Below are 15,631 nucleotides of genomic sequence, written 5' to 3' on the forward strand. Positions count from 1 at the left end.
ATACCGAGACCCAGCCTAAAACCCTAAACAGCAAGTGATGCAGATGTAGAAGCACAGTGGCTAGGAAAAACTCCTAGAAAGGCCAAAACAGCAGGTGCAGTAGAGAGAGAGCAACACCGCAGATATTGTGATGATTTCGATGCAAGACTTGTCTTCGCACAGTCACACAGCATAAGGGCACAAGGTGAGACCAAAATGCAGACACAGGAGGCAGATGGTAGAGCTCCGATATTTATTGTAACAAAGGGAGTAGACAAAGGCAGGTCGGGGACAGGCAAGAGTTCATAAACCAGGTCAGAGTCCAAACAGTACCAGATGATAGGCAGTCTAGAGGTCCGGCCAGGCAGGGGTCAGAAACCAGATCCGAGTCCAAAACAGTACAAGGGGATAGGCAGGCTGGTAGTCAGAACAGTTAGAGTGGTCAGGCCAGCGGGTTCGGAGTCAGGACAGGCAAAGGTTGAAACCAGGAGGAATAGAAACAAACAGAGACAGGGAAAAATAGGAGCAAAAAACCGTCTGGTTGACTTGGCAAACAAGAATAACTGGCACAGAGACAGGAAACACGGGGAAATATACACCGGGGATAATAAATGACACCTGGAGGGGGTGGAGACAATCACAAGGACAGGTGAACCTGATCAGGGTGTGACACACAGAGTATCTGTGTATGTGTTCGATTCACGCTAATACAACGTGGTAATTACGGGACCAAAACAGCAGAGAAGTTAAGCCTCATGCTTCAATGCTCTTTAGTTGTTATGGAAATTGACCCACTTCTGCTGTTACTTTGTGCATCTTTGTCGTCTTGCTAAGTCTACCTTTAAAGGCAGAGACATAGATACACAACATTTGCATATTCATATATAAGTTCAAAACCCTTTAGGATATCTTTAAAAACTAAAACGAGATAATGAATAACTTCACACATTTATCATCATTGGTATGATGATACATTTCAGAGGGGTTGGGTTGAATGCATTCAGTTGTGCAACTGACTAGGTATCCCCCTTTCCCTTAAAAGCAAGAAGCGTCCAGTTTCTGAAAAAGTTTTATAAAACACCCCTCAGTACAGACAGGAATGCCAGGCTGAATTGGTGAAGCAAAACATTAGTGAAACATAACATGATTCAGTTCGAACTTCGAGGCTATTGTTTTCCTTTACCTATGCACTCATTCACTCCCATTCAATAATTCAAAACCATTCATTTGGTGTTATCAGGAAGCTACACTAACCTTAGCTTGTAAACCACAGTTGAAACAACCACTTCAATACCAATCCAATGCTTTTGAATTATTAAGAACAGTGGGAGTGAATGAACACCCCTAAGCAACTAAGGGAGAAGACATGATCATGGCTTTTGTTTTGGGGTCTGAGTCACAGCACACTGGCTGTGGCTGATCTTCTAAAAGTAGACCCACACGAACAAATAACTTACCAAAAGGTTTTCAAAAAAATAACTTTCAGCCACAAAGTACATTGTGTATTTCTTACTTGGAAGCCCTCTGGTCCTCTCTTGAACTCTGTTCTTCACCCTCTTGTCTTGCCACTGCTCTCTCTGCCCTGTCCTCCTCTCTTGCAGCCCTCTGTCTGCGGCCTCCTCTTTCTGCTCTCCTCCTGTCTCCTCTCGTGCCATTTCTCCTGCTGGCTCGTCTCTCATCTCCTCTTCCTCAGAAACAGGGGGTCCATCCCGTGGAAACAATATTGAACAATTTAAACCATAGGTGGTTATGTTATGTAATACAGTAATAGATTAACTGTGTATTTTTCAGTACTTAAGTTGTTACAAACACTGGCCTCCAGGTACCTTTGGGTAGTGTGTATTGTAGTGTCTATACATCAGATGGAAAGTAAAGTTGCAATGCTGCGTTCTTTAACTGTATGGCTATAAAGCCTAGAAAGAAACATTTAGTGAGCAGAACACAGTGAAAAAACAGACGCCACTACAGTACATGCTAACGTTTATTGACTGACAAACACAATAATAAAGCATTCTAATTTCAGGCACAAAATGAATCTCACTCGTCTTCCTATCCTGATTGGAATTATAGCAAGTGTGCATACAGTATACTTGATTTTAGACTACTTGTGTTTATTATGGATCTCCAATAGCCAAGGCAGCAGCTACTCTTCCCGGGGTCTGGCAAAATTAAGGAAGTTATACAATTTTAAAAACATTATAAAGCATTAATTACAGATTTTCACAACACACCGTGTGACCTCTGGCCCGTGCTCCACTACCACATATCTGCAAATGTATCAAGAAGATAATGTTGCATCAGTAATACATTTAACCACCTTGATGCACCGGTGCGTTAATCTAATTCAAGAAGTTAAATAACAAAAAAAGTATAGTAAAGACGTGGTGGTTCATTTCTTTACAATCAAATGATGACAAACCTATCACACAAGTCAGAGTTATACTTAAACTAAATATTTAACAGGGAGAGCTTTGCAATAGCGAGGGCTGGTCGACGAATCACAGTTTCTGATGATCCGTTGAGAGCGGCAAGACAAGTACAAAGGTCTTTTATAGCCAAGATACACCCCTTTCAACCTACATGACAAACAACAGATATATAGAATGGGTCACAAGGTATGTATGTATCTGTATGAAAGATACCTATAATACATAGCAGACAGTATCTGCTGTGTAAACAGTTTTCATTGTATAGACCAGTGTCTGGTCCTCCGACTCCAAACTGGAACCATCTCTCCCTGGTACAGTATAGAACAGAAACATTAACTCGACCAATTGCATAAATCAATTGTCAACCCCAGATACTCCCATCTCAAGTAAAACCCCTTCCTTGACCTCTCTCCTGGACAAGCTCCGTGAGGGGAGTGAGCCTCTAGGTCATACACTATCCCAGGATAAGTGCAACATCAGAGATGACATACAATGGTTCCAGACACTGCCACACACATCCCCCAATGCCAAGGGAGGGAGTGACTGGCACACAGATATTGTGGAGACAAGTAATTGGTTCCCCATTAATTACGCCATTCCTTCACAGGGTTTAAGAATAGGTAAAGGCACATTCACATATGAAGACAATGTTCCCTCCTGTCTTCTTCCCATTCTGATATTCTGCATAGCACCAGGGACATGTGAAAGACAAGCCTGACCTCTCCCCTCTCTGGGCCCCAGGTGACTGAGAAGTGCAACTGCCAACACCAGAGTCCGAAGGGATACATTCTAATAACAAGTATATCACATAAGCATATTATTATGCAGATAAGACATATTAATTATCTATGTTACCCAACTAATTCTGATTCTTCCGCCACAGACATCAAAACAATGAAATAACACATATGGAATCAAGTAGTAACCAAAAAAGTGTGAAACAAATCAGAATATATTTTATATTTGTGATTCATCTTGATGACAGCTTTCAACACTCTTGGCATTCTCTCAACCAGCTTCATGATTTAGTCAGCTGGAATGCATTTAAATTAACAGGTGTACTTCGATAAAAGTACATTTGTGGAATTTCTATCCTTCTTAATGTGTTTGAGCCAATCAGTTGTGTTGTGAAAAGGGAGGGGTGGTATACAGAAGACAGCCCTATTTGGTAAAATACCAAGTCCATATTATGGCAAGAACAGCTCAAATAAGAAAAAAGAAACGAGTCCCTCATTACTTTAAGACATGAAGGTCAGTCTATATGGAAATTTTCTTCAAATGCAGTCGCAAAATCCATCAAGCGCTATGATGAAACTGGCTCTCATGAGGACCGCCATAGGAATGGAAGTCCCAGAGTTACCTCTGCTGCAGAGGATCAAGAACATCAACTCTTCATAGGCGACTGTGGGAATCAGGCCTTCATGGTCGAATTGAGATATGCCATCCCATCTGTTTTAGACTATAATTTATTTTTCAACAGGACAATGACCCAACACACCTACAGGTTGTGTAAAGGCTATTTTACCAAGAAGGAGAGTGATGGAGTGCTGCATCAGATGACCTGGCCTCCACAATCCCCCGACCTCAAACCAAATTAAGATGGTTTGGGATGAGTCGGACCGCAGAGTGAAGGAAAAGCAGCCAAAAACGTGCTCAGCATATGTGGGAACTTCTTCATGACTGTTGGAAAAGCATTCCAGGTGAAGCTGGTTGAGAGAATGCCAAGAGTGTGCAGAGGGTGGCTATTTAAAAAATATCAAATATAAAAACACTTTTTTGGTTACCACATGATTCAATATGTCTTTACTAATATTCTACAATGTAAAAAATAGTGAAAATAAAGAAAAACCCTTGATATTTATTTGTTTAGCACTTTGATATGACAATTCCATACCTTTTTTAAGGAATATCTCAAAGAAACAACAAAATAATTGTTGTTGCCTCTTCACTGTTGACATTGAGTGTCACGGCTGATTTCTTCCTCTGAAGAGGTGTAGCAAGGATCGGACCAAGATGCGGCGTGGTGTCCATGTTTTAATAAGAAAACTCAACATGAACACAAAATACAAAAACAATAAATGTGAACAAACCGAAACAGTCCCGTGTGGCAAACACTGACACAGGAAACAACCAGCTACAAATCCCAACACAAAACAGGCTAACTAAATATGGTTCCCAATCAGAGACAATGACTAACACCTGCCTCTGATTGAGAACCATATCAGGCCAAACATAGAAATGGGAAAACTAGACACACAACATAGAATGCCCACTCAGCTCACGTCCTGACCAACACTAAAACAAAGAAAACACAAAAGAACTATGGTCAGAATGTGACAGTGTCCCCCCCCAAGGTGCGGACTCCGGCCGCAAAACCTGAACCTATAGGGGAGGGTCTGGGTGGGCATCTGTCCGCAGTGGCGGCTCTGGCGCAGGACGTGGACCGCATTCCACCATAGTCTTTGTCCGCTTTAGTCTCCTCCTAGGAACTGCGACCCTCGCCGCCGACCTAGGATTGGCAACCCTACTAAAGGGCCCCACTGGACTAAAGAAACTCCTCCGGACTGAGGGGCAGCTCAGGGCCGAGGGGTAGCTCAGGACCGAGGGGTAGCTCAGGGCCGAGGGGTAGCTCAGGGCCGAGGGGTAGCTCAGGGCCGAGGGGTAGCTCAGGGCCGAGGGGTAGCTCAGGACCGAGGGGTAGCTCAGGGCCGAGGGGTAGCTCAGGACCGAGGGTAGCTCAGGACCGAGGGGTAGCTCAGGACCGAGGGGTAGCTCAGGACCGAGGGGTAGCTCAGAACCGAGGGGTAGCTCAGGACCGAGGGGTAGCTCAGGACCGAGGGGTAGCTCAGGACCGAGAGGTAGCTCAGGCTGGTTGACGGCTCTGGTGGATCCTGGCTGACTGGCGGATCCTGGCTGGCTGACGGCTCTGGCGGATCTGGCGGATGGCTTCGCCATACTCTCTGTGTGCCGCCCCCCAATACATTTTTGTGGCTGACTCTCGGGCTTCCATCCGCGCCACCGTGCTGCCTCCTCATACCAGCGCCTCTCCGCCTTCGCTGCCTCCAGCTCTTCCTTGGGGCGGCGATATTCCCCTGGCTGTGTCCAGGGTCCTCTCCAGTCTAGGATTTCCTCCCAAGTCTATTTCTCTAAATATCGCTGCCTCTCCTGCTGCTGCTGCCTCTCCTGCTGCTGCCTGTTACCACGCGACTTGGTCCTTGGTTGGTGGGTGATTCTGTCACGGCTGATTTCTTCCTCTTCCTCTGAAGAGGTGTAGCAAGGATCGGACCAAGATGCGGTATGGTAAGTGTCCATGTTTTAATAAGAAAACTCAACATGAACACAAAATACAAAAACAATAAATGTGAACAAACCAAAACAGTCCCGTGTGGCAAACATTGATACAGGAAACAACCAGCCACAAAACCCAACACAAAACAGGCTACCTAAATATGGTTCCCAATCAGAGACCATGACTAACACCTGCCTCTGATTGAGAACCATATCGGAACAAACATAGAAATGGGAAAACTAGACACACAACATAGAATGCCCACTCAGCTCACGTCCTGACCAACACTAAAACAAAAAAAACACAAAAGAACTATGGTCAGAACGTGACATTGAGACTGGTGTTTTGCGGGTACTATTTAATGAAGCTGCCAGTTGAGGACTTGTGAGGCGTTGTCGTGATGTGCGCAACTGGTTGAAGGTAAGTCAGGTGCTGGAGAGCAGAGATGGGTGATAAACAGGCACACTTTATTCATGCCCAAGGAAAACAGCGATAACTCCCAAAATACACAATGGAACAATAAACAAAACACACGAGTCAAACACATACCCGGCGCAAACCAGCCTGAAGCGAACCACACGTAACAAACAAACGATTCCATACACAGACATGGAGGGGGGCAGAGGGTGATATACATTTAGTCAGATGAGGGAATGTGAACCAGGTGTGCGGAAAACCAAGACACAACAAATGGAAAACGAAAAGTGGAGCCGCGATGCCTAGAAGACCGGTGACGTCGACCGCCGAACGCCGCCCGAACAAGGAGAGGGACAGATTTTGGCGGAAGTCGTGACAGGCGTCTGTTTCTCAAACTAGACACACTAATATACTTGTCTTCTTGCTCAGTTGTGCACCAGGGCCTCTCACTCCTCTTTCAATTCTGGTTAGAGCCAGTTTGCGCTGTTCTGTGAAGGGAGTAGTACACAGCGTTGTACGAGATCTTCAGTTTCTTGGCAATTTCTCACATGGAATAGCCTTCATTTCACAAAACAAGAATAGACTGACGAGTTTCAGAAGAAAGGTTTTTGTTTCTGGCCATTTTGAGCCTGTAATTAAACCCACAAATGCTGATGCTCCAGATACTCAACTAGTCTAAAGAAGGCCAGTTTTATTGCCTCTTTAATCAGAACAACAGTTTCAGCTGTGCTAACATAATTGCAAAAGGGTTTTCTAATGATCAATTAGCCTTTTAAAATGATAAACATGGATTGGATAACAACATTGGAACACAGGAGTGATGGTTGCTGGTAATGAGCCTCTGTACGCTTATTGTTTTTTTTGTGTGTTTTTTTAAACCTTTATTTACAGTGCCTTGCGAAAGTATTCGGCCCCCTTGAACTTTGCGACCTTTTGCCACATTTCAGGCTTCAAACATAAAGATATAAAACTGTATTTTTTTGTGAAGAATCAACAACAAGTGGGACACAATCATGAAGTGGAACGACATTTATTGGATATTTCAAACTTTTTTAACAAATCAAAAACTGAAAAATTGGGCGTGCAAAATTATTCAGCCCTTTTACTTTCAGTGCAGCAAACTCTCTCCAGAAGTTCAGTGAGGATCTCTGAATGATCCAATGTTGACCTAAATGACTAATGATGATAAATACAATCCACCTGTGTGTAATCAAGTCTCCGTATAAATGCACATGCACTGTGATAGTCTCAGAGGTCCGTTAAAAGCGCAGAGAGCATCATGAAGAACAAGGAACACACCAGGCAGGTCCGAGATACTGTTGTGAAGAAGTTTAAAGCCGGATTTGGATACAAAATGATTTCCCAAGCTTTAAACATCCCAAGGAGCACTGTGCAAGCGATAATATTGAAATGGAAGGAGTATCAGACCACTGCAAATCTACCAAGACCTGGCCGTCCCTCTAAACTTTCAGCTCATACAAGGAGAAGACTGATCAGAGATGCAGCCAAGAGGCCCATGATCACTCTGGATGAACTGCAGAGATCTACAGCTGAGGCGGGAGACTCTGTCCATAGGACAACAATCAGTCGTATATTGCACAAATCTGGCCTTTATGGAAGAGTGGCAAGAAGAAAGCCATTTCTTAAAGATATCCATAAAAAGTGTTGTTTAAAGTTTGCCACAAGCCACCTGGGAGACACACCAAACATGTGGAAGAAGGTGCTCTGGTCAGATGAAACCAAAATTGAACTTTTTGGCAACAATGCAAAACGTTATGTTTGGCGTAAAAGCAACACAGCTCATCACCCTGACCACACCATCCCCACTGTCAAACATGGTGGTGGCAGCATCATGGTTTGGGCCTGCTTTTCTTCAGCAGGGACAGGGAAGATGGTTCAAATTGATGGGAAGATGGATGGAGCCAAATACAGGACCATTCTGGAAGAAAACCTGATGGAGTCTGCAAAAGACCTGAGACTGGGACGGAGATTTGTCTTCCAACAAGACAATGATCCAAAACATAAAGCAAAATCTACAATGGAATGGTTCAAAAATAAACATATCCAGGTGTTAGAATGGCCAAGTCAAAGTCCAGACCTGAATCCAATCGAGAATCTGTGGAAAGAACTGAAAACTGCTGTTCACAAATGCTCTCCATCCAACCTCACTGAGCTCGAGCTGTTTTGCAAGGAGGAATGGGAAAATATTTCAGTCTCTCGATGTGCAAAACTGATAGAGACATACCCCAAGCGACTTACAGCTGTAATCGCAGCAAAAGGTGGCGCTACAAAGTATTAACTTAAGGGGGCTGAATAATTTTGCACTCCCAATTTTTCAGTTTTTGATTTGTTAAAAAAGTTTGAAATATCCAATAAATGTCGTTCCACTTCATGATTGTGTCCCACTTGTTGTTGATTCTTCACAAATAAATACAGTTTTATATCTTTATGTTTGAAGCCTGAAATGTGGCAAAAGGTCAAAGTTCAAGGGGGCCGAATACTTTCGCAAGGCACTGTATGTTTGCAAACGTACCATTAAAAAGTAACATGATAATTGAGTGTCTATATAGCTGTACCATGACATTTGCATTGCTACTAAGTAAACCTCCAATTGGTCCCCACTACGGCAGACCACCCCCGACCCCCCAGATCCCATGGCCCCGGAGAGACCTGGACCCATCCCTCGAAAAGAGCACACAGTGCCACCCACAGAACAGAAGCAGATCAACTGCCAAAAGCATTTCCATCACCCTCACCTCGATTTGTATAGTATAAACAGTATATGTATACTGTGTATGTGTGTGTGTGTGTGTGAGAGATATATGTATAATGCTTACTTATGAGCCCCTAACCGACAGTGCAGTCTCCAAAAATATGGATAGGAGATAAAAGTAACAAGCAATTAAAGAGGAGCAGTACATTGTATACAGGATTATACATTATATACAGGAGGGTGCCGGGGGCACAGGAGTCAAAGTGCGGGGGCACCTGTTAGTTTAGGTAGTATGTACATGTAGGTAGAGTTATTAACGTGACTATGCCTAAGGGAGGGGGGACAATGTGAATAGTCTGGGTAGCCATTTGACTAGATATTCAGGAGTCTTATGGCTGGCTAAATTCTGGCTAAATTCCCAATCTGGCCCTCAAACCATCATGGTCACCTAATAATCCCCAGTTTACAATTGGCTCATTAATCCCCATCCTCTCCCCTGTAACTATTCCCCAGGTCATTGCTGCAAATGAGAACGTGTTCTCAGTCAACTTACCTGGTAAAATAACAGATAAATAAAAATAAAAAAATAAAATAAATGGCTTGGGGGTAGAAGCTGTTTAGAAGCTGCTCCGGTACCGCTTGCTGTGTGGTAGCAGAGAGAACAGTCTTTGACTAGCGTGGCTGGAGTCTTTGACAATTTTCATTACTCTGCAGTTTACCTATAAAATGGGCTGCTTTTATGATTTTAGTTGTCCTTGATGTCTTTTTAATTTGTAATTATCGATTATTATTTTCTGTCTTTCTCTTTTTTTTAAATCTTTAGTTCATTCTCTTGGTTGTTGGTATATTGGGGTGGTTTTGGGGGTGGGATTGTAATTATTTGTATTTTTCTTCTTGGGGGGGGGGACTGTGGGAGGGGTCTCACATGGTTGAGGGACAACTATTGGGGAATTGTGGGAGGATCTTTTAGGTTTCGGGTTCACGTTTTTTGGAACTGGTGGGAGATCTGTCAATGTGCCCTTGGGCTGGGCATTGACCCTGGATGCTTCTATGTGTTGGATGACTGGTATGGTGTAGTTGTTGAGCGGCTTCGCTGCAAGTATACTGTTTTGGATATAATTATTATTATTTTAAGTTCCTTAACTATAGGGACAAATCATTTCTACGACTGGCCATCCAAGCCAAAGAGTTCGGGGAGTCTGACATTTTGATGTATGAGTACCATCGGATCTACATCAACGCTGACTTGAGCAGGGACCTCTACATGAAACGCAGAGAATTCGACCCCATAAAGAATAAAATTGGCAGAAAAACGTACCACTACGGGTCAAATGGAAGGAGATATCACACTGAAATCAGCAATAGAAGCTACCCGATTCCTGGAGAACGTTGGAAATGACAATGATCCTGGAGAACGTTGGAAATGACAATGAACGAAATGTATAGACTACAGGATAGCCTCTCAACAGACAATGTCCAACAGAAGGGGCAATGGACTATTGAACTGTTTAGGCTACTGAAATTAATAAACTATGGACTATTACACCCCACCACATCAAAGACACAAAAGACAAAGGTAGGTGCTGTTAATATATTCTCTCACATGCCTATTCAAAAGATAATCACAGCACCACTCAGGCAATCTGTCTAAATTAATAACACTTTAATGACTATTGGCTATGTAGCCTAAATGACAACCACTTATTTGGTAGGTTATAGCCATGGTCTATTTGTTTAAGTAACATTGACAAGTGAACAAAACAACGTGATGATTGCTATGATCTGGACAATTATTTTTGAACGCTCCCCAGCTGATAGGCTATAAAAGGTCTAAGTGGGCCAGAATAATTGAAATGGAACCATATGTGAAAAAAGACTGGGAGAGATCAGATGTCATACAGCCTAAGATGCTGAAATTGTAAGCACAGTGTACTTTTATTGTTGTTGCTATCTCTGCCTTCCTTTTAAAACATGTTTATAAAAGAGAGAGACAAACAAGCAGGCTATGTGCGCGAAGCCCACAATTATGCACCTTTAAATCATTATTTCCAGCTTTTCGTTGGGCAATTATATCAAAATAAATAAATTCATTGGATGTCAAGGTGGAATGTAAAAGAAATGTAGCTAGGCCAACTGAACATGAAAAGTCAATTGAATAGATGGATGCCCTCGCTTTGGCTCCACCAGTGCCTAGAGCAGACGGATGTTGCATTGATGTTACAAGTCACTATACTACCCCTGCTCTTTATTTATTTAACCTTTATTTAACCTGGTAAGTCAGTTAAGAAAGATTATTATTTACATTGATGGCCTACCTCGGCAAAACTCAGACAACGCTGGGCCAATTGTGCGCCACCGTATGGTACTCACAGCCGGTTGTGATTCAGCCTGGATTTGAACCAGGGACTGAAGTGAAGCCTCTTAAACTGAGATGCAGTGCCTTCGACCGCTGCCCCACTCGGGAGCCCACTCAGGCTCTCTGGATGATCCAGCTGCTTTTTATTTAAATAATAATTATGCCAACATCAGTTTTTTTACAAGAAACTCTCCTATCAGCAACAGAAAGTGAAAGGTTTTGGTAAGTTTGGAATGAGTTGGCATTGTCCTCCACCTACTCCTTAAGATCCAGAGGAGTATCAATTCTCATTGATAAAGTCCAAATTAAAAGGGACTTTCACCCTGGGTGAATCTGGGCTTGTTTTCATCATGTACAGAGCCATTTCTATGTCAGTCAGATATGTTTCACACATAATTTCCCAGGGGGAAGTCAGGTCTGGGCTATGCGCGCTGACGGCTTCCGGTGTATTGTGAGAACTGAACATACATTTTGTCCTATTTGTGGCATTTCGTGTGATATTGTTCGCATTATAATTTTTTATGCGTGAAGATATGGTTGTCCTTGTTCGATAGAGACATTGGACTTCTTTCAGCAATGCTCCTACCAGTGGATTCATTGCTAAATATATAAGCTGAAACATTTTTCCAGTCTCTGGAAGACTACAACTTGTGTGGGGCAGTGTTTCGTGCTCTGGCCCTGTCCCTCCCCCAAGGCAGGCTTTTCTGAAATGGAGGCAGACACCAATGTATGAATATTTTGAAGATAACTACACAACGCAGAGTATGAGAGTTTGAGAGGACTAAACTAAAAGTGAGAGTACTAATGGTCAATATGGAATGGTAATAGGAGTTGGGTTTCAGTTCAACATCTGTTAGAATCTGTGGAATGTCACTCCTGAACTCAGAGCAACGTGTTCTACGTGGGCAACATTTTCATTGGTCTGTACAATGAGTCTGGAGTGAGATACTTGTTATTTGGCCATGTGGCAAGGACTTCTGATTGGACAACCCCAGGCTAGGGTGGAGGGGTTATAAATTGCATCCTGTTCCTTTATTCTGGGGGAAAAGCTTCGGACAGGGAGACTGAACATCTGACTCCCAGCATAACATCTTGATTTGTCCTCTCTGAATAAACCTATTTTCTCCCCCGATTCTCTTTGGAGTTTGTGTTATTGAAGAATAACATAATTTGCTTTTGCTAACAACATAATCCTTTGAGTAAAACTAAGAACTGACCAGACCGCAATGGCTTCAAGTGATTCCTCTCATCAACTCCTTCAAGACTGTTGGAAAATCATTCCAGGTGAAGCTGGTTGAGAGAATGCTAAGAGTGTACAAAGCTGTCATCAAGGCAAAGGGTGGCTCCTTTGAAGAATCTTCAATATATTAACACTTTTGTGGTTACTGCATGATTCCATATGTGTTATGTTTTGGGGTGACAGGTAGCCTAGTGGTTAGAGCATTGGGCCAGTAACCGAAAGTTTGCTCAATTGAATCCCTGAGCTGACAAGGTAAAAATATGTAGTTTTGCCCCTGAACAGGCTGTCACTGTAAATAAGAATTTGTTCTTAACTGACTTGCCTAGTTAAAAAGGTAAAATAAAAATGTCATAGTTGTGATGTCTTCACTATTATTCTACAATGTAGAAAATAGTAAACATTAAGAAAAACCCTGGAATGAGTAGATGTGTCCAAACTTTTGACTGGTACTGTAAGTAAAAGTATAAGTGAATAAAAAAATACACTGAAAAAAATATGCATTGCAATTCTAATTTTAATTTTAATTTATACTTTGATTAATCACAATCAAGACTATCTATCACAAGAAAAAGGTTCTGAGCAGTAATTACCTCTTACCGAACCTCATCCTCCTGATATATTTGTTTTCCTTTATTCAGAAAAGTTAGAATGTAGATTATGGAGTACAGTTGAAGAGGGTAGAAAGTTGAAAAGTGTTGCTTATGGAAATATGCGCATATTTGACTCTAGCACTACCGCTGCGCTCCCGGCACTGATTTATTCTACTTCCTCGGGGTCATAGAGGAACGAAGGGGGATCTCACCCTCCACCCAAGCATCTGGACTTGATAGCATATTTTCCCAAAGTTGAATTTCCTCATTGACAGATTCCATCCAGTCCACATTTTTGCCATAGCTTTGTCCTGGAGTCAAACAGAAAAGTAAGGCATTTCAGAAAAGTAAGCCATTGCAAAATATTGAGTGACAACTTCTATACCGAAATCAAAGGCGAACTATGGTAGCATCTCATACTTAATTTTTTCAGTTGTTAACTATGTTTTTAGTGCTTCAGCCATGGAAATTGATTACCTTTCGTAACAAATTTACAAAACGTACTATCACAGACATTTGTCAAGCATGAGTAAAGCACAAGTAGCATCATGACAAAATGGTGTTTAACAATCACCTGTGCCCAGACTGAGGCGCACCCCTCCCAGGAACTGATTGGAGAGTTTGTTGTGGTCCCACACAGTCAGCTCGCAGCAAGCCTCTCTGACCTCTCCGGCACGGAAACCGTCGTACACCATGGCGTGGTTATACACAGGCTTTTGGCTCTTCTTCACCACCCGCGTCTTCTGACGACTCTTCTTGCTTGTGTCAGGCAACATGTAACTGACGTAGAAAATGCAATCATTTTGTTTTCTATCGCACATTAAAATTACGCTAGCATATATGACTTTAGCATATGGTGTCTGTGTTTGAAAATATCTGTGCATCTGGATAGATGATAAGCTATAATAAAAAAAATAACACATGACTTCATTAAGAAGCTGAGAAAAAATATGCCTCTCGCTTTCTAACTCTGTAGAGACCGAAGGACTTTCCCAGAGTTAGCCATCCCTGAGACCGGGTATGGTAACTCATACGTCTAAAGGTTAACAATGATGTTGGGTACAGTGGTTGTTTTTGAAAAAGAGCTTTATAAATAAAATGTAAGCAATGAATGGAGCTACGTGACATCAAAGGGGGTCAGCTCTTTTGGTAGAGAATGCAGTGATGTGTACTAAACCTGTCACCCGTAATAAAACGTAGTACACTATGGTAAATCGCATCTAATGGCTTTAGTGAAGTGGCAGCTGCATTCATATGGATGATATCTCCATCGTCTAGGACCGGTAGGAACGTCGATAGAATGATCTGCTTTCTACTATTAGGTAAATGAGCTTTGTTTTTTACACCTTACACTTGGAATAATCTCAAACCTTTATTTAACTTCTCTAGGGTAGGGGGCAGCATTCGGAATTTTGGATGAAAAGCGTGCCAAATTAAACTGCCTGCTATTCAGGAGCAGAAGATAGGATATGCATATGGTAGATTTGGATAGAAAACACTCGAAAGTTTCCAAAACTGTTAAAATAGTGTCTGAGTATAACAGAACTGATTTGGCAGGTGAAAACCTGAGAAAAATCCACTCAGGATGTATTTTTGTTTTGTAGTATTCTATTCAATGCCATTACAGTATCCATTGACTTAGGACTCAATTTGCAGTTCCTATGCCTTCCACTAGATGTCAACAGTCTTTACAAATTGTTTCAGGCTTGTATTCTGAAAAATAAGAGAGTAAGAGCAGTCTGAATGAGTGGACCCTGCAGTGTCACAGAGGTTTTTCATGCACGCGACCGAGAGAGTGCCTTTCTTGTTTACCTTTTATATTGACAACATTATTGTCCGGTTGAAATATTATCGATTATTTTGGCTAAAAACAACCTGAGGCTTGAATATAAACATCGTTTGACATGTTTCTATGAACTTTACGGATACAATTTTGATTTTTTTGTCTGCCTGTTGTGACTGCGTTTGAGCCTGTGGATTACTGAAGAAAACGCACAAACAAAAACAGAGGTTTTTGGATATAAAGAGACTTTATCGAACAAAACAAACATTTATTGAGTAAATTACTGTCTTCTGAGTGCAACCATATGAAGATCAAAGGTAAGTGATTCATTTTATCTCTATTTCTGACTTGTGTAACTCTTCTACTTGGCTGGTTACTGTTTGTAATGATTTGTCTGCAGGGCGATGTTCTCAAATAATCGTAAGGTATGCTTTTGCCGTAAAACATTTTTTAAATCTGACACCGTGGTTGGATTCACAAGAAGTTAATCTTTAAACCTATGTAAAAAAATACTTGTATGTTATATTATAGGGTACTTCTGTATTTGAATTTGGCGCTCTGCAATTTCACTGGATGTTGGCCTTACCCAGGTGAGGTTAACAAGGAAAAGCCCATTGAGACCCAGAATGTCTTTTTCAAGGGAGATCTGGCCAAGAAGGCAGCAACAATCAATACATTACAGAATTAAAATACAACAATACAACATGAAAAAAATAAAAAATAATTTACACTCCTCTGTAAACCCCATCAATATTTTACATTTATTTATTGGCACTAACATATCTAGATGAAGCATGGATTGTAGACTATTTCAATCCTGTGCATTTGTTTCTTA

At 41.9% G+C, this 15,631-nt stretch overlaps 1 protein-coding gene and 1 pseudogene across 4 annotated transcripts in view; both read right to left on the reverse strand.

The window, feature by feature from the left end:
- Window positions 1-1,634, reverse strand: part of LOC112255721 — a 23,855-nt pseudogene extending 22,221 nt beyond the window's left edge.
- Window positions 1,635-12,919: 11,285 nt separating this feature from the next.
- Window positions 12,920-15,631, reverse strand: part of si:ch211-266g18.6 (synaptotagmin-like protein 1) — a 53,015-nt gene continuing 50,303 nt past the window's right edge. For all 4 annotated transcript variants that reach the window (XM_024429703.2, XM_024429704.2, XM_024429702.2 and 1 more), the window contains 2 exons: window positions 13,588-13,793; window positions 12,920-13,324 (listed from right to left, as the gene is read on the reverse strand). In XM_024429703.2, the coding sequence (XP_024285471.1) occupies window positions 13,185-13,324; window positions 13,588-13,793 (346 nt within the window). In that variant the 3' untranslated portion in view covers window positions 12,920-13,184. The remainder of the gene's footprint in view (window positions 13,325-13,587; window positions 13,794-15,631) is intronic.

This window comes from Oncorhynchus tshawytscha, linkage group LG08, assembly GCF_018296145.1.
Source record: "Oncorhynchus tshawytscha isolate Ot180627B linkage group LG08, Otsh_v2.0, whole genome shotgun sequence".
NCBI lineage: Eukaryota > Metazoa > Chordata > Actinopteri > Salmoniformes > Salmonidae > Oncorhynchus > Oncorhynchus tshawytscha.